This window comes from Homarus americanus, unplaced genomic scaffold (assembly GCF_018991925.1).
Source record: "Homarus americanus isolate GMGI-L3 unplaced genomic scaffold, GMGI_Hamer_2.0 scaffold32583, whole genome shotgun sequence".
Taxonomy (NCBI): Eukaryota; Metazoa; Arthropoda; class Malacostraca; order Decapoda; family Nephropidae; genus Homarus; species Homarus americanus.
The window spans coordinates 6,923,386-6,940,888 of NW_024713129.1; the positions used below are offsets into that span (position 1 = coordinate 6,923,386).

The 17,503-nt window shown below is 46.1% G+C and overlaps 1 protein-coding gene across 1 annotated transcript in view; it reads right to left on the reverse strand.

Annotated features, from left to right (window-relative positions):
• Positions 1-12,038: 12,038 nt before the first annotated feature.
• The window catches only part of LOC121866076, a gene marked incomplete at its 3' end in the record, with an annotated part of 6,687 nt that continues 1,222 nt past the window's right edge, over positions 12,039-17,503 (reverse strand). Inside the window, exons 2-3 of the mRNA XM_042365674.1 lie at positions 14,181-14,271; positions 12,039-12,122 (exon numbers count right to left, since the gene is read on the reverse strand). Coding sequence (XP_042221608.1) covers positions 12,039-12,122; positions 14,181-14,271 — 175 coding nt within the window. The remainder of the gene's footprint in view (positions 12,123-14,180; positions 14,272-17,503) is intronic.

Here is a 17,503-nt window from a genome sequence, read left to right on the forward strand (position 1 = left end):
CACCGAAGTATACCAGACATAATACACCGAAGTATACCAGACATAATACACCGAAGTATACCAGACATAATACACCGAAGTATACAAGACATAATACACAGTAGTATACCAGACATAATACACCGAAGTATACCAGACATAATACACAGTAGTATACCAGACATAATACACCGAAGTATACCAGACATAATAATGAAGTATACCAGACATAATACACCGAAGTACTCAGACACACACCGAAGTATACCAGGACATAATACACAGTAGTATACCAGACATAATACACCGAAGTATAACAGACATAATACACCGAAGTATACCAGACATAATACACCGAAGTATACCAGACATAATACACCGAAGCATATACCTCAGACATAATACAATCGAAGATACCAGACATAACACACAGTAGTATACCAGACATAATACACAGTAGTATACAGACATAATACACAGTAGCATACCAGACATAATACAATCGAAGTATACCAGACATAATACACCGAAGTATACCAGACATAACACACAGTAGTATACCAGACATAATACACCGAAGTATACCAGACATAATACACAGTAGTATACCAGACATAACACACAGTAGTATACCAGACATAATACACAGTAGTATACCAGACATAATACACCGAAGTATACGAGACATAATACACAGTAGTATACCAGACATAATACACAGTAGTATACCAGACATAACACACAGTAGTATACCAGACATAATACACAGTAGTATACCAGACATAATACACCGAAGTATACCAGACATAATACACAGTAGTATACCAGACATAATACACAGTAGTATACCAGACATAATACACCGAAGTATACCAGACATAACACACAGTAGTATACCAGACATAATACACCGTAGTATACCAGACATAATACACCGAAGTATACCAGACATAATACACAGTAGTATACCAGACATAATACACAGTAGTATACCAGACATAATACACCGAAGTATACCAGACATAATACACAGTAGTATACCAGACATAACACACCGAAGTATACCAGACATAATACACCGAAGTATACCAGACATAATACACAGTAGTATACCAGACATAATACACCGAAGTATACCAGACATAACACACAGTAGTATACCAGACATAAGACACCGAAGTATACCAGACATAATACACCGAAGTATACCAGACATAATACACAGTAGTATACCAGACATAATACACCGAAGTATACCAGACATAACACACAGTAGTATACCAGACATAATACACAGTAGTATACCAGACATAATACACCGAAGTATACCAGACATAACACAGTAGTATACCAGACATAATACAATCGAAGTATACCCAGACATAACACACAGTAGTATACAATTAGACATAAGACACCGAAGTATACCAGACATAATACACCGAAGTATACCAGACATAATACACAGTAGTATACCAGACATAATACACCGAAGTATACCAGACATAACACACAGTAGTATACCAGACATAATACACAGTAGTATACCAGACATAATACACCGAAGTATACCAGACATAATACACAGTAGTATACCAGACATAATACACAGTAGTATACCAGACATAATACACCGAAGTATATCACCCATAATACACCGCAGTATACCAGACATAACACACAGTAGTATACCAGACATAATACACCGAAGTATATCACCCATAATACACCGCAGTATACCAGACATAACACACAGTAGTATACCAGACATAATACACAGTAGTATACCAGACATAATACACAGTAGTATACCAGACATAATACACCGAAGTATATCACCCATAATACACCGAAGTATACCAGACATAACACACAGTAGTATACCAGACATAATACACAGTAGTATACCAGACATAATACACCGAAGTATACCAGACATAATACACCGAAGTATATCACCCATAATACACAGTAGTATACCAGACATAATACACCGAAGTATACCAGACATAACACACCGAAGTATACCAGACATAATACACAGTAGTATACCAGACATAATACGCAGTAGTATACCAGACATAATACGTAGTATACCAGACATAATACACCGAAGTATATCACCCATAATACACCGAAGCATACCCAGACATAACACACAGTAGTATACCCAGACATAATACACAGTAGTATACCAGACATAATACACAGTAGTATACCAGACATAATACACCGAAGTATATCACCCATAATACACCGAAGTATACCAGACATAACACACAGTAGTATATCATAATACACAGTAGTATACCAGACATAATACACCGAAGTATACCAGACACATGACCGAAGTATATCACCCATAATACACAGTAGTATACCAGATACAATACACCGAAGCATACCAGACATAACACACAGTAGTATACCAGACATAACACACAGTAGTATACCAGACATAATACACAGTAGTATACCAGACATAATACACAGTAGTATACCAGACATAATACACCGTAGTATACCAGACATAATACACAGTAGTATACCAGACATAATACACCGAAGTATACCAGACATAACACACAGTAGTATACCAGACATAATACACCGAAGTATATCACCCATAATACACCGAAGTATACCAGACATAACACACAGTAGTATACCAGACATAACACACAGTAGTATACCAGACATAACACACAGTAGTATACCAGACATAATACACCGTAGTATACCAGACATAATACACAGTAGTATACCAGAGATAACACACAATAGTATACCAGACATAATACACAGTAGTATACCAGACATAATACACAGTAGTATACCAGACATAATACACAGTAGTATACCAGACATAATACACCGAAGTATACCAGACATAATACACAGTAGTATACCAGACATAATACACCGAAGTATACCAGACATAATACACAGTAGTATACCAGACATAACACACCGTAGTATACCAGACATAATACACCGAAGTATACCAGACATAATACACAGTAGTATACCAGACATAACACACAGTAGTATACCAGACATAATACACCGAAGTATACCAGACATAATACACAGTAGTATACCAGACATAACACACCGTAGTATACCAGACACATAATACACAGTAGTATACCACAGACATAATACAATCGTAGTATACCAGACATAATACACAGTAGTATACCAGACATAATACACCGAAGTATACCAGACATAATACACCGAAGTATACCAGACATAATACACAGTAGTATACCAGACATAACACACCGAAGTATACCAGACATAATACACCGAAGTATACCAGACATAACACACAGTAGTATACCAGACATAACACACCGAAGTATACCAGACATAATACACAGTAGTATACCAGACATAACACACCGAAGTATACCAGACATAATACACAGTAGTATACCAGACATAATACACAGTAGTATACCAGACATAACACACCGAAGTATACCAGACATAATACACAGTAGTATACCAGACATAACACACAGTAGTATACCAGACATAACACACCGAAGTATACCAGACATAATACACAGTAGTATACCAGACATAACACACAGTAGTATACCAGACATAACACACCGAAGTATACCAGACATAATACACAGTAGTATACCAGACATAATACACAGTAGTATACCAGACATAACACACCGAAGTATACCAGACATAATACACAGTAGTATACCAGACATAACACACAGTAGTATACCAGACATAACACACCGAAGTATACCAGACATAATACACAGTAGTATACCAGACATAACACACAGTAGTATACCAGACATAACACACCGAAGTATACCAGACATAATACACAGTAGTATACCAGACATAATACACAGTAGTATACCAGACATAATACACCGTAGTATACCAGACATAATACACAGTAGTATACCAGACATAATACACCGTACTATACCAGACATAATACACAGTAGTATACCAGACATAATACACCGTAGTATACCAGACATAATACACAGTAGTATACCAGACATAACACACAGTAGTATACCAGACATAACACACAGTAGTATACCAGACATAACACACCGAAGTATACCAGACATAATACACCGAAGTATACCAGACATAATACACAGTAGTATACCAGACATAATACACAGTAGTATACCAGACATAACACACAGTAGTATACCAGACATAATACACAGTAGTATACCAGACATAACACACCGAAGTATACCAGACATAATACACAGTAGTATACCAGACATAATACACCGAAGTATACCAGACATAACACACAGTAGTATACCAGACATAACACACCGAAGTATACCAGACATAATACACCGTAGTATACCAGACATAATACACCGAAGTATACCAGACATAATACACAGTAGTATACCAGACATAACACACAGTAGTATACCAGACATAATACACCGAAGTATACCAGACATAATACACAGTAGTATACCAGACATAATACACAGTAGTATACTGCACATAATACACAGTAGTATACCAGACATAATACACAGTAGTATACCAGACATAATACACCGAAGTATACCAGACATAATACACAGTAGTATACCAGACATAACACACAGTAGTATACCAGACATAATACACCGAAGTATACCAGACATGATACACCGAAGTATACCAGACATAACACACAGTAGTATACCAGACATAATACACAGTAGTATACCAGACATAATACACAGTAGTATACCAGACATAACACACAGTAGTATACCAGACATAACACACAGTAGTATACCAGACATTATACACAGTAGTATACCAGACATAATACACAGTAGTATACCAGACATAATACACAGTAGTATACCAGACATAACACACAGTAGCAGCATACCAGACACCACACCGAAGTATACCAGACATAATACACAGTAGTATACCAGACACACACACAGTAGTATACCAGACATAATACACACAGTAGTATACCAGACATAATACAGTAGTATACCAGACATAATACACTGAAGTATACCAGACATAATACACAGTAGTATACCAGACATAACACACAGTAGTATACAGACATAATACACCGAAGTTATACCAGACATGATAGCTACTGAAGTATACCAGACATAACACACAGTAGCATACTGGTGACACACACACAGTAGTATACCAGACATAATACACAGTAGTATACCAGACATACACACACACAGTAGTATACCAGACATAACACACAGTAGTATACCAGACATTATACACAGTAGTATACCACAGACATAATACACAGTAGTATACCAGACATAATACAGTAGTATACCAGACATAATACACCGAAGCATACCAGACATAATACACAGTAGCATACTGGTGACATAACACAGTAGCATACTGGTATACACACATGTTGCAGTAGTATACCACATATACACACAGTAGTATACTCAGACATAACACACACAGTGTAGTATGTACTGTACATAATACACAGTAGTATAACAGACATAACACACAGTAGTATACCAGACATAACACAGTAGTATATACCAGACATACACATGCAGTATACCAGACATACACACAGTAGTATACCAGACATACACACAGTAGTATACTACATATAATACACTGAAGTATACCAGACATAATACACAGTAGTATACCAGGACATAATATACAGTAGTATACCAGACATAATACAAGGTAGTATACCAGACATACACACAGTAGTATACCAGACATAACACACAGCAGTATACTACACACACAGTAGTATACCAGACATAACACAGTAGTATACATAACACACAGTAGTATACCAGACATAATACACAGGTAGTATACCGACATAATACACAGTAGCATACCAGACATACACACAGTAGTATACCAGACACACACAATCGAAGTATACCAGACATACACATGGTAGTATACCAGACATAATACATGTAGTATAACAGACATAATACACCGGGAAGATATAATACACAGTAGTATACTACGTACATAATACAATCACATAACAGACATAATACACAGTAGTATACCACAGACATAATACACAGTAGTATACCAGACATAATACACCGAAGTATACCAGACATACATACAGGTAGTATACTCAGACATAATACACAGTAAGTATAACACATAGCCACACAGTAGTATACCAGACATAATACACAGTATACCAGACATAATACAGTAGTATACCAAGATGATAATACAATCAGCTATTTCAGACATAATACACAGTAGTATACCAGACATAATACACCGAAGTATACCAGATAACACACAGTAGTATACCAGACATAATACACAGTAGTATACCAGACATAATACACCGAAGCATGTCAGACATAACACACAGTAGCATACCAGACATAATGTTGGCCAGTAGTATACCAGACATACACCACCTAGCATACCAGACATAATACACAGTAGTATACCAGACATAATACACCTATATACCACAGACATAACACACCGAAGTATACCAGACATAATATGTTGGGTGCAGTATACCAGACATACACACGAAGTATACCAGAGACATACACACAGTAGTATACCAGACATAACACACAGTAGTATACCAGACATACACACAGTAGTATACCAGACATAATACACTGACGTATACCAGACATACACACAGTAGTATACCAGATACACACACAGTAGTATACCAGACATAACACACAGTAGTATACCAGACATACATACAGTAGTATACCAGCATATACACACAGTAGTATACCTGCAACACACAGTAGTATACTGTGACATACACACAGTAGTATACCAGACATACACACAGTAGTATACTCAGACATACACACAGTAGTATACCAGACATACACACCGAAGTATACCTTCCAGACATACACACAGTAGTACACAGACATAATACACGAAGCATACCTCAGACATACACACCGAAGCATACCAGACATAACACACAGTAGCATACCAAGACACAATACACCGAAGCATGTACCAGACATACACACAGCAGTGAAGTTCGCATACACACAATCAGCTATACCAGACATAACACACCGTAAGTATACCACACACACACAGTACCAGACACACACACAGTATACCAGACACACACCGAAGGCTCAGACATAATACACCGAAGCATACCAGACATAACACACAGTAGTATACCAGACACACACACACCGAAGTATACTCAGACATAACACACAGTAGTATACTGTATAATACACAGTAGTATACCAGATATAGCCACACCGAAGTATACATAACACACAGTAGCCTGCATATAACACACAGTAGTATACCAGACATAATACACAGAAAGTATACCAGACATAACACACCGAAGTATACCAGACATATCAATACAGTATACCACATACACACAGTAGTATACCAGACATAATACACCGAAGTATACCAGACATAATACACCGAAGCATACCAGACATAACACACAGTATACCAGACATAATACACAGTAGTATACCAGACATAATAAATCGAAGCATACCAGACACACACACAGCAGTATACCAGACAACACACATGGTAGCATACCAGACATAATACAATCGAAGCATACCAGACACACACACAGTAGCATAACACAAAACACACAGTAGCATACCAGACATAACACACAGTAGTATACCAGACACACACATGGTACTATACCAGACATACACACACAGTAGTATACCAGACATAATACACCGAAGTATACCAGACATAACACACCGAAGTATACCAGACATAACACACAGTAGCATAACAGACACACACACACAGTAGTATACCAGAGGCAATACAAACGAAGTATACCAGACATACCACACGTAAGTATACCAGCATAACACACAGTAGTATACCAGACATAAGGTCAATCGGGAAGTATACCAGACATACACACAGTGAGTATACCAGACATAACACACAGTAGTACCAGACATGCACACACAGTAGTATACCAGACACACACACCGAAGCATACGAGACACACACACAGTAGTATACCAGACATACACACAGCAGGCTACACCAGACATACACACAGTAGTATACCAGACATAATACACAGTATACCAGACATAACACACAGTAGTATACCAGACATAACACACAGACATAACACACAGATGACACACACAATATACAAGGTAAATAGTAGTATACCAGACATAACACACAGTAGTATACCAGACATAATACACAGTAGTATACCAGACATAACACATAGTAGTATACCAGACATACACACAGTAGTACACAGACATAATACAATCGAAGTATACCAGATACAATACACAGTAGTATACCAGACATAATACACAGTAGTATACCAGAGCATAATACACCGAAGCATACCAGACATAACACACAGTAGTATACCAGACATAATACACCGTGCGATACCGCATTACAATACACGAAGCATAACAGACATAATACACAGTAGTATACCAGACATACTGCATACAGTAGTATACCAGACATACACAATCAGCATACCAGACATACACACAGTATACCAGACATAAACAATGAAGCATACCAGACATAACACAATCGAAGTATACCAGACACACACACAGTAGTATACCAGACATAATACACCGAAGCATACCAGACATAACACACAGTAAGTATACCAGACATAAGACACCGAAGTATACCACAGACATAATACAACGAAGTATACCACATAATACACAGTAGTATACCAGACATAAATACGAAGTATACCAGACATAACACACAGTAGTATTCAGCATTACACACACGGTAGCACTGCATACAATACACCGAAGTATACCAGACATAATACACAGTAGTATACTGCATTACACACACAGTAGTATACCAGACATAATACACCGAAGCATATCACCCATAATACACCGAAGCATACCAGACATAACACACAGCAGTATACCAGACATAACACACACAGTAGCATACCAGACATAATACACAGTATGCTCAGACATAATACACCGGGAAGTATATATCACCCATAATACACCGAAGTATACTAGACATACACACAGTAGTATACCAGACATACACACAGTAGTATACCAGACATGATACACAGTAGCATACCAGACATAACACACACAGTAGTATACTGCGACATAACACACACCGAAGTATACCAGACATAATACACCGTAGTATACCAGACATAACACACCGAAGTATACCAGACATACACAGTAGTATACCAGAGACATAACACACAGTAGTATACCAGACATACAACACACCGAAGCAGCCTGGGTGACATAATACATAGTAGTATACTGTGACATAACACACCGAAGTATACCCAGACATAACACACAGTAGTATACCGACATAACACACCGAAGCATACCAGACATAATACACAGTAGTATACCAGACATAATACACCGAAGTATACCAGACACACACCGAAGTATACCAGACATAATACACAGGTGGTTAACAGACATAACAGACCGAAGCATACCAGACATAACACACAGGTAGTATGCTCAGACATACACACCGAAGCATACCCAGACATAATACACTGAAGATGCTCAAGACATATATTGCAGTATACCAGACATACACACACCGAAGCATACCAGATATACACCGAAGCATACCAGACATAATAATAATCGAAGTATACCAGACATAATACACCGAAGTATACCTCAGACATAATACATACAGTATGTACTGACATAACACACCGAAGTATACCAGACATAACACAGTAGGCATACCAGACATAATACACCGAAGTATACAGACATAATACACAGTATACCAGACATACACACAGTAGTATAACAGACATACACAACGAAGTATACCAGAAGGTAGTATACCAGAAGACACCATCAAGGGCGGTTAAGCAAGACTGCCTGCTCACCGCCTGCAGAGTGTGAGGAGACACTGAGAGGGGTGAGGGGAGATACTGAGAGGAGAGGAGATACTGAGAGGTGAGAGATACTGAGGGGTGAGGGGAGACACTGAGAGGGTGAGGGGAGATACTGGAGAGGGTGTGAGGGGAGATACTGAGGGGGTGAGGGGAGATACTGAGAGGGGTGAGGGGAGATACTGAGAGGGTGAGGGGAGACACTGAGGAGGAGGGAGATAATGAGAGGTGAGGGAGAGGGTGAGGGAGATACTGAGAGGGGTGAGGGGAGATACTGAGAGGGGTGAGGGGAGATACTGAGAGGGGTGAGGGGAGACATGAGAGGGGTGAGGGAGATACTGGAGAGGTGAGGGGAGATACGAGAGTGAGGGGAGACATTGAGAGGGGTAGGGAGACACTGAGAGGGGTGAGGGGAGATACTGAGAGGGGAGGGAGATACTGAGAGGTGAGGGGAGATATGAGAGAGGTGAGGGAGATACTGAGAGGAGGAGACATGAGAGGTGAGGGAGACACGATGAGGAGATACTGGAGAGGTGAGGAGATACTGAGAGGTGAGGGAGATACGAGGTGAGGAGAGATACTGGAGAGGTGAGGGGAGACACTGAGGAGGAGGAGAGATACTGAGAGGTGAGAAACTGAGAGGTGAGGGGAGATACTGAGAGGGTGAGGGGAGATACTGAGAGGGTGAGGGAGATACTGAGAGGTGTGAGGGGAGATACTGAGGTGAGGAGAGATACTGAGAGGGTGAGGGGAGACATGATGAGTGAGGGGAGATACTGAGGGGTGAGACACAGGTGAGGGAGACACTGAGAGTGAGGGAGATATTGGGAGAGGTGAGGGAGATACTGAGAGGGTGAGGGGAGATAATGAGAGGAGTGAGGGGAGATACTTGAGAGTGAGGGGAGACATGAGAGGGGAGGGGAGATACGCTGGAGGAGGGGAGATACTGAGAGGGGAGGGGAGACTGAGGGGTGAGGGGAGATACTGGGGGAGAGGAGAGGATGAGAGGGGTGAGAGAGATACTGAGAGGGTGGGAGGGAGATACTGAGGAGTGAGGGGAGATATTAGAGGAGAGGGAGATACTGAGAGGGTGAGGGGAGATACTGGGAGAGGGTGAGGGGAGATACTGAGAGGGGGGGGGAGATACTGAGGAGTGAGGGAGATACTGAGAGTGAGAGGGAGATACTGAGAGGTGAGGGGAGACACGAGGAGGGTGAGGGGAGATACTGAGAGGGTGGGGGGAGATACTGAGGAGTGAGGGGAGATACTGAGAGGGTGAGGGGAGATACTGAGAGGGTGAAGGGAGATACTGGAGAGGGTGAGGGGAGGATGAGAGGGTGGGGGGAGATACTGAGGAGGGGGGAGACACTGGAGAGTGAGGGGAGATACTGAGAGGGGAGGGAGATACTGAGAGGTGAGGGAGATACTGAGAGGGGTGAGGGAGATACTGGAGGAGGAGGGGAGACACTGGAGAGGGTGAGGGGAAGGGCTGAGAGGGGAGGGAGACACTGAGAGTGAGACACTGAGAGGTGAGGAGAGACATGGAGAGGGGTGAGGAGAGGCTGAGAGGGAGACATGAGAGGTGAGGAGATACTGAGAGGGGAGGAGATACTGGAGGTGAGGAAGGAGAGGGAGACACGAGAGGGTGAGGGAGATACGGGTGAGGAGTGAGGGGAGATACTGAGAGGGTGAGAGGGAGACATACTGAGAGGTGAGGGGAGACACGAGGAGGAGAGGGGAGACAGAGAGGGTGAGGGAGACACGAGAGGGTGAGGGGAGACTGAGAGGTGAGGAGATACAGAGGAAGGGGAGACATGGGAGAGGGGTGAGGGGAGATGAGGAGAGGGAGACACGAGGAGTGAGGGGAGATACTGGAGAGTGAGGGGAGATACTGAGGGGTGAGGGGAGATACTGAGAGGGGTGAGGGAGATACTGGGGAGGAGGGGAGATACTGAGGGGTGAGGGGAGCTGGAGGAGTGAGGGAGATACTGGGAGGAGTGAGGGGAGATACTGAGGAGTGAGGGGAGATACTGAGAGGGTGAGGGGAGACATGAGAGGGGTGAGGGGAGATTGAGAGGGGTGAGGGGAGATACTGAGAGGGGTGAGGGGAGATACTGGAGGAGTGAGGGGAGATACTGAGGAGAGGGGAGATACTGAGAGGGTGAGGAGACATACTGGAGGAGTGAGGAGATACTGGAGAGTGTGGAGGGAGAGGGGAGGGAGATACGAGAGGTGAGGAGACACTGAGGAGTGAGGGGAGATACTGAGAGGGTGAGGGAGATACTGGAGAGGGTGAGGGGAGACACTGAGAGGAGGGGAGATACTGAGAGGGGTGAGGGGAGATACTGAGAGGTGAGGGAGACACCGAGAGGGGTGAGGGGAGATACTGAGAGGGTGAGGGGAGATACGAGGGGTGAGGGGAGACACTGAGAGAGTGAGGGGAGATACTAGAGGTGAGGGAGATACTGAGAGGGTGAGGGAGATACTGGAGAGGTGAGGGGAGACATGAGAGGGGTGAGAGACACTGAGAGTGAGGGGAGATACTGAGAGGGTGAGGGAGCATGGAGAGAGAGTGAGGGGAGACATGGAGAGGGGTGAGGGAGATACTGAGAGGGGTGAGGGGAGACACTGAGGTGAGGGGAGATACTGAGAGAGGAGATACTGGAGAGGTGAGGGGACATTGAGAGGTGAGGGGAGATACTGAGAGTGAGGGGAGATACTGAGAGGGGGAGGAGATACTGAGGAGGAGGAGACACGAGAGGTGAGGAGACACTGAGGGGGTGAGGGGAGATACTGAGGAGAGGGGAGATACTGAGAGGGGAGGGGAGATACTGAGAGGTGAGGAGATACTGAGGAGTGAGGAGATACTGAGAGGGTGAGGGGAGACATTGAGGGGTGAGGGGAGATACTGAGAGTGAGGGGAGACATGAGAGGGTGAGGGAGATACTGAGAGGTGAGGGGACACTGAGAGAGGAGGGAGATACTGAGAGGGGAGGGGAGAGACTGGAGAGGGGGAGGGGACATGAGGTGAGGCTGAGAGAGGGAGGGGAGATACTGAGAGGGTGAGGGGAGACAAGGGGTGAGGAGACATGAGAGGGGAGAGGCTGAGGGAGGGGAGATACTGAGGGGTGAGGGGAGAGAGGAGAGGGGAGAGACATGAGAGGGGAGGGAGATACTGAGAGGTGAGGGGAGACACTGAGAGAGGAGGAGACATGAGAGGTGAGGGAGACATGAGAGGGTAGGGAGATACTGAGAGGAGAAAGAGGTGAGGAGATACTGAGAGGGTGAGGAGATTGAAATGAGGAGATACTGGAGAGTGAGGAGATACTGGAGGTGAGGAGATACTGAGAGGGTGAGGAGATACTGAGAGGGGTGAGGGAGATACTGAGGAGTGAGGGAAACGAGAGAGGAGGGAGATACGAGAGGGTGAGGGAGACACAGAGGAGGAGGGGAGATACTGAGGAGAGGAGGAGATACTGAGAGGTGAGGAGATACTGAGAGGGGTGAGGGGAGACACGGAGAGGGTGAGGGGAGATACGGGAGGGGTGAGGGAGATACTGAGAGTGAGGGGAGATACTGAGAGAGTGAGGGGAGATACTGAGAGGGGGAGGAGATACTGAGAGGGTGAGGGAGAGACTGAGAGGTGAGAGGAGACGAGGGGTGAGGGAGATACTGAGAGGGGAGGGGAGATACGGAGAGGGGTGAGGGGAGATACTAGAGAGGTGAGGGAGATACTGGAGAGGGTGAGAGACATGAGAGGTGAGAGATACTGAGAGGTGAGGGAGACATGAGAGGTGAGGAGATTGAGGTGAGGAGAGACATGAGGGAGGGAGATACTGAGGAGGAGACACTGAGAGGTGGGGAGGAGATACTGGAGAGGGTGAGGGAGACACTGAGAGGGTGAGGAGGAGATACTGGAGAGGGTGAGGAGATACTGAGAGGGTGAGGGGAGATACTGAGAGGGTGAGGGGAGATACTGGAGAGGGTGAGGAGACATGAGAGGGGTGAGGGGAGACTGAGAGGTAGGGAGATACTGGAGGGGTGAGGGACAGATGGAGAGGGGAGGGAGCTGGAGAGGTGAGGAGATACTGAGAGGGAGGGAGACATGAGGGGTGAGGGGAGATACTGAGAGGGGTGAGGGGAGACACGAGAGGGGTGAGGGAGATACTGAGAGGGTGAGGGGAGACATGAGAGGGTGAGGAGACATTGAGGGGTGAGGGAGACATGAGAGGGTGAGGGGAGATACTGAGAGGGGTGAGGGAGATACGAGAGGAGGGAGACAGGGGTGAGGAGACACGAGAGGTGAGGAGATACTGAGAGGGTGAGGGGAGATACTGAGAGGTGAGGAGATACTGAGAGGGTGAGGAGATACTGAGAGGGGTGGAGGGAGATACTGAGGGGTGAGGAGATACTGAGGGTGAGGGGAGATACTGAGAGGTGAGGGAGATACTGAGAGGGGAGGGGAGATACTGAGAGGGTGAGGAGATACTGGGAGAGGGTGGTGAGAGACAGAGGTGAGGGGAGACATGAGAGGGTGAGGGAGATACTGGAGGAGGAGGGGAGATACTGAAGGTGAGGGAGACATTGAGAGGTGAGGGAGACATTGGAGAGGTGAGGGAGATACGAGAGGGGTGAGGGAGACACTGAGAGAGGAGGGAGGAATGAGAGAGAAGGCATGAGAGGTGAGGGGAGACACTGGGAGGTGAGGAGATACTGAGAGGGGTGAGGGGAGATACTGAGAGGGAGGGAGATACTGGAGAGGTGAGGAGATACTGAGGTGAGGGGAGATACGAGAGGAGGGAGACATGAGAGGGGAGGGAGATACTGGGAGAGGTGAGGAGACACGGGAGAGTGAGGGGAGATACTGAGAGGAGGAGATACTGAGAGGGTGAGGAGATACTGAGAGGTGAGGAGATACTGGAGGAGAGGGGAGACACAGAGAGGTGAGGAGACACTGAGGAGTGAGGGAGATACTGAGAGGTGGGGGGAGACACGAGAGGGGTGAGGAGACACTGAGAGGGTGAGGGGGAGACTGAGAGGGGGTGAGGGGAGACATGAGAGGTGAGGGGAGACATGAGAGGTGAGGGGAGACACGGGAGGGGTGAGGGAGACACTGAGGTGAGGGAGATACGAGAGGGTGGGGAGGGAGATACTGAGAGGGGTGAGGGAGAGATACTGAGAGGGGTGAGGGAGACATTGGAGAGGTGAGAGATACTGGAGAGGTGAGGGGAGATACAGGTGAGGGAGACACTGAGGTGAGGGAGACACTGAGAGGGGTGAGGGAGACAGAGGTGAGGGAGGAGGATGAGGTGAGGGAGACATGAAGGGTGAGGGATACTGAGAGGGTGAGGGAGACACTGAGAGGGTGAGGGGAGATACAGAGGGTGGAGGGGAGATACTGAGGGGTGAGGGATAACGAGAGGGTGAGGGAGATACTGAGAGGTGAGGGAGATACTGAGAGTGTGAGGAGATACTGAGAGGGTGGGAGGGAGACACGAGGAGGAGGGGAGATACGAGAGTGTGAGGAGATACTGAGAGGTGAGGGAGATACTGAGAGGGTGAGGGAGATACTGAGAGGGGTGGAGGGGAGATACTGAGAGGGGGTGAGGGAGATACTGAGAGGTGGAGGGGAGATACTGAGAGGGTGAGGACACTGAGGGGTGAGGGGAGATACTGAGAGGGTGAGGGGAGATACTGAGAGGGTGAGGGAGATACTGAGAGGGGTGAGGGAGATACTGGAGAGTGTGAGGAGATACTGAGAGGTGGGGAGGGAGATACTGAGAGGGGAGGGAGATACTGAGAGAGGTGAGGGAGATACTGGAGGAGGAGGGAGACATGAGAGGGTGAGGAGACTGGGAGGGAGGAGGGGAGATACTGAGAGGGGTGTGAGGGAGATACTGAGGAGGAGGGGAGATACTGAGAGGGTGGGGGAGACTGGAGAGGTGAGGGAGATACTGAGAGGGTGAGGGAGATACTGGAGAGGGTGAGGGAGATACTGAGAGGTGAGGGGAGAGATGAGGGAGGGGAGATACTGAGAGGGGTGAGGAGATACTGAGAGGTGAGGGAGAGATACTGGAGAGGGTGAGGGAGATACTGAGAGGGGTGAGGGGAGATACTGAGAGGAGGGGAGACACAGAGGTGAGGGAGACATGAGAGGGTGGGGAGGAGATACTGAGGGGTGAGGGGAGATGAGAGGTGAGGAGACATTGAGGAGTGAGGGGAGATACTGAGAGGGGTGAGGGAGAGACTGGGGAGGTGGGGAGGGGAGATACTGAGAGGGGTGAGGGAGACATGAGAGGGTGAGGGGAGACACTGAGGGTGGAGGGAGACATTGAGGAGGAGGGAGATACTGAGAGGTGAGGGGAGATACTGAGGAGTGAGGGGAGACATGGAGAGGGGTGAGGGGAGACATGAGAGGGTGAGGGAGACACTGAGAGTGAGGGAGACATGAGGGGTGAGGGGAGATACTGAGGAGTGAGGAGATACTGAGAGGGTGAGGGGAGATACTGAGAGGGAGATACTGAGGAGGAGATACTGAGAGGGGTGAGGGGAGATACTGAGGAGGAGGAGACACGGAGAGGGTGAGGGGAGATACTGAGAGGTGAGGAGATACTGATGAGGAGGAGATACTGAGAGAGGGTGAGGGGAGACACTGAGGAGGGAGGGAGGATACGGGAGAGGGTGAGGGAGATACTGAGAGGGGTGAGGGAGATACTGAGAGGGTGAGGGGAGATACTGAGGAAGGAGAAGGCTGAGAGGTGAGGGAGACACTGAGAGGTGAGGGAGATACTGAGAGAGGGGAGATACTGAGGAGGAGAGACATGAGAGGGGAGGGATACGGGAGGGAGGGAGATACTGAGAGGTGAGGAGACATGAGAGGAGGGGAGACATGAGAGTGAGGGGAGATACTGGAGAGGGTGAGGGAGATACTGGAGGAGGGAGAGGCTGAGGAGGAGGAGATACTGAGAGGTGAGGGAGATACTGGAGAGGGGTGAGGGAGACACTGAGAGTGTGAGGAGATACTGGGAGAGGGGGGGAGACACTGAGGAGTGAGGGAGATACTGGAGAGGTGAGGAGATACTGAGGAGTGAGGAGACATTGAGAGGGTGAGGAGATACTGAGAGGTGGGGGAGGGAGATACTGAGGAGTGAGGGAGACACTGAGAGGTGAGGGGAGACACTGAGGAGGAGGGAGAGGAGAGTGGGGAGGGGACACTGAGAGGGTGAGGGGAGATACTGAGGTGAGGGAGATACTGAGAGGGGTGAGGGGAGATACTGAGAGGGGAGGGAGATAGAGGGGTGAGGGAGATACTGAGAGTGAGGGGAGACACTGAGGTGAGGGGAGATACTGAGAGGTGAGGGAGACATGAGAGGGGAGGAGACACTGGAGGGTGAGGGGAGACACGGAGGAGTGAGGGAGACATGGAGAGGGTGAGGGAGACACAGGTGAGGAGAGGATTGAGAGGGTGAGGCATTGAGGGGTGAGGGAGATACTGAGAGGGTGAGGGATATATTGTCATTTTTTCTTGTTGTAGCAATACGTAACCGAACCCAAAGGCCACCTCTG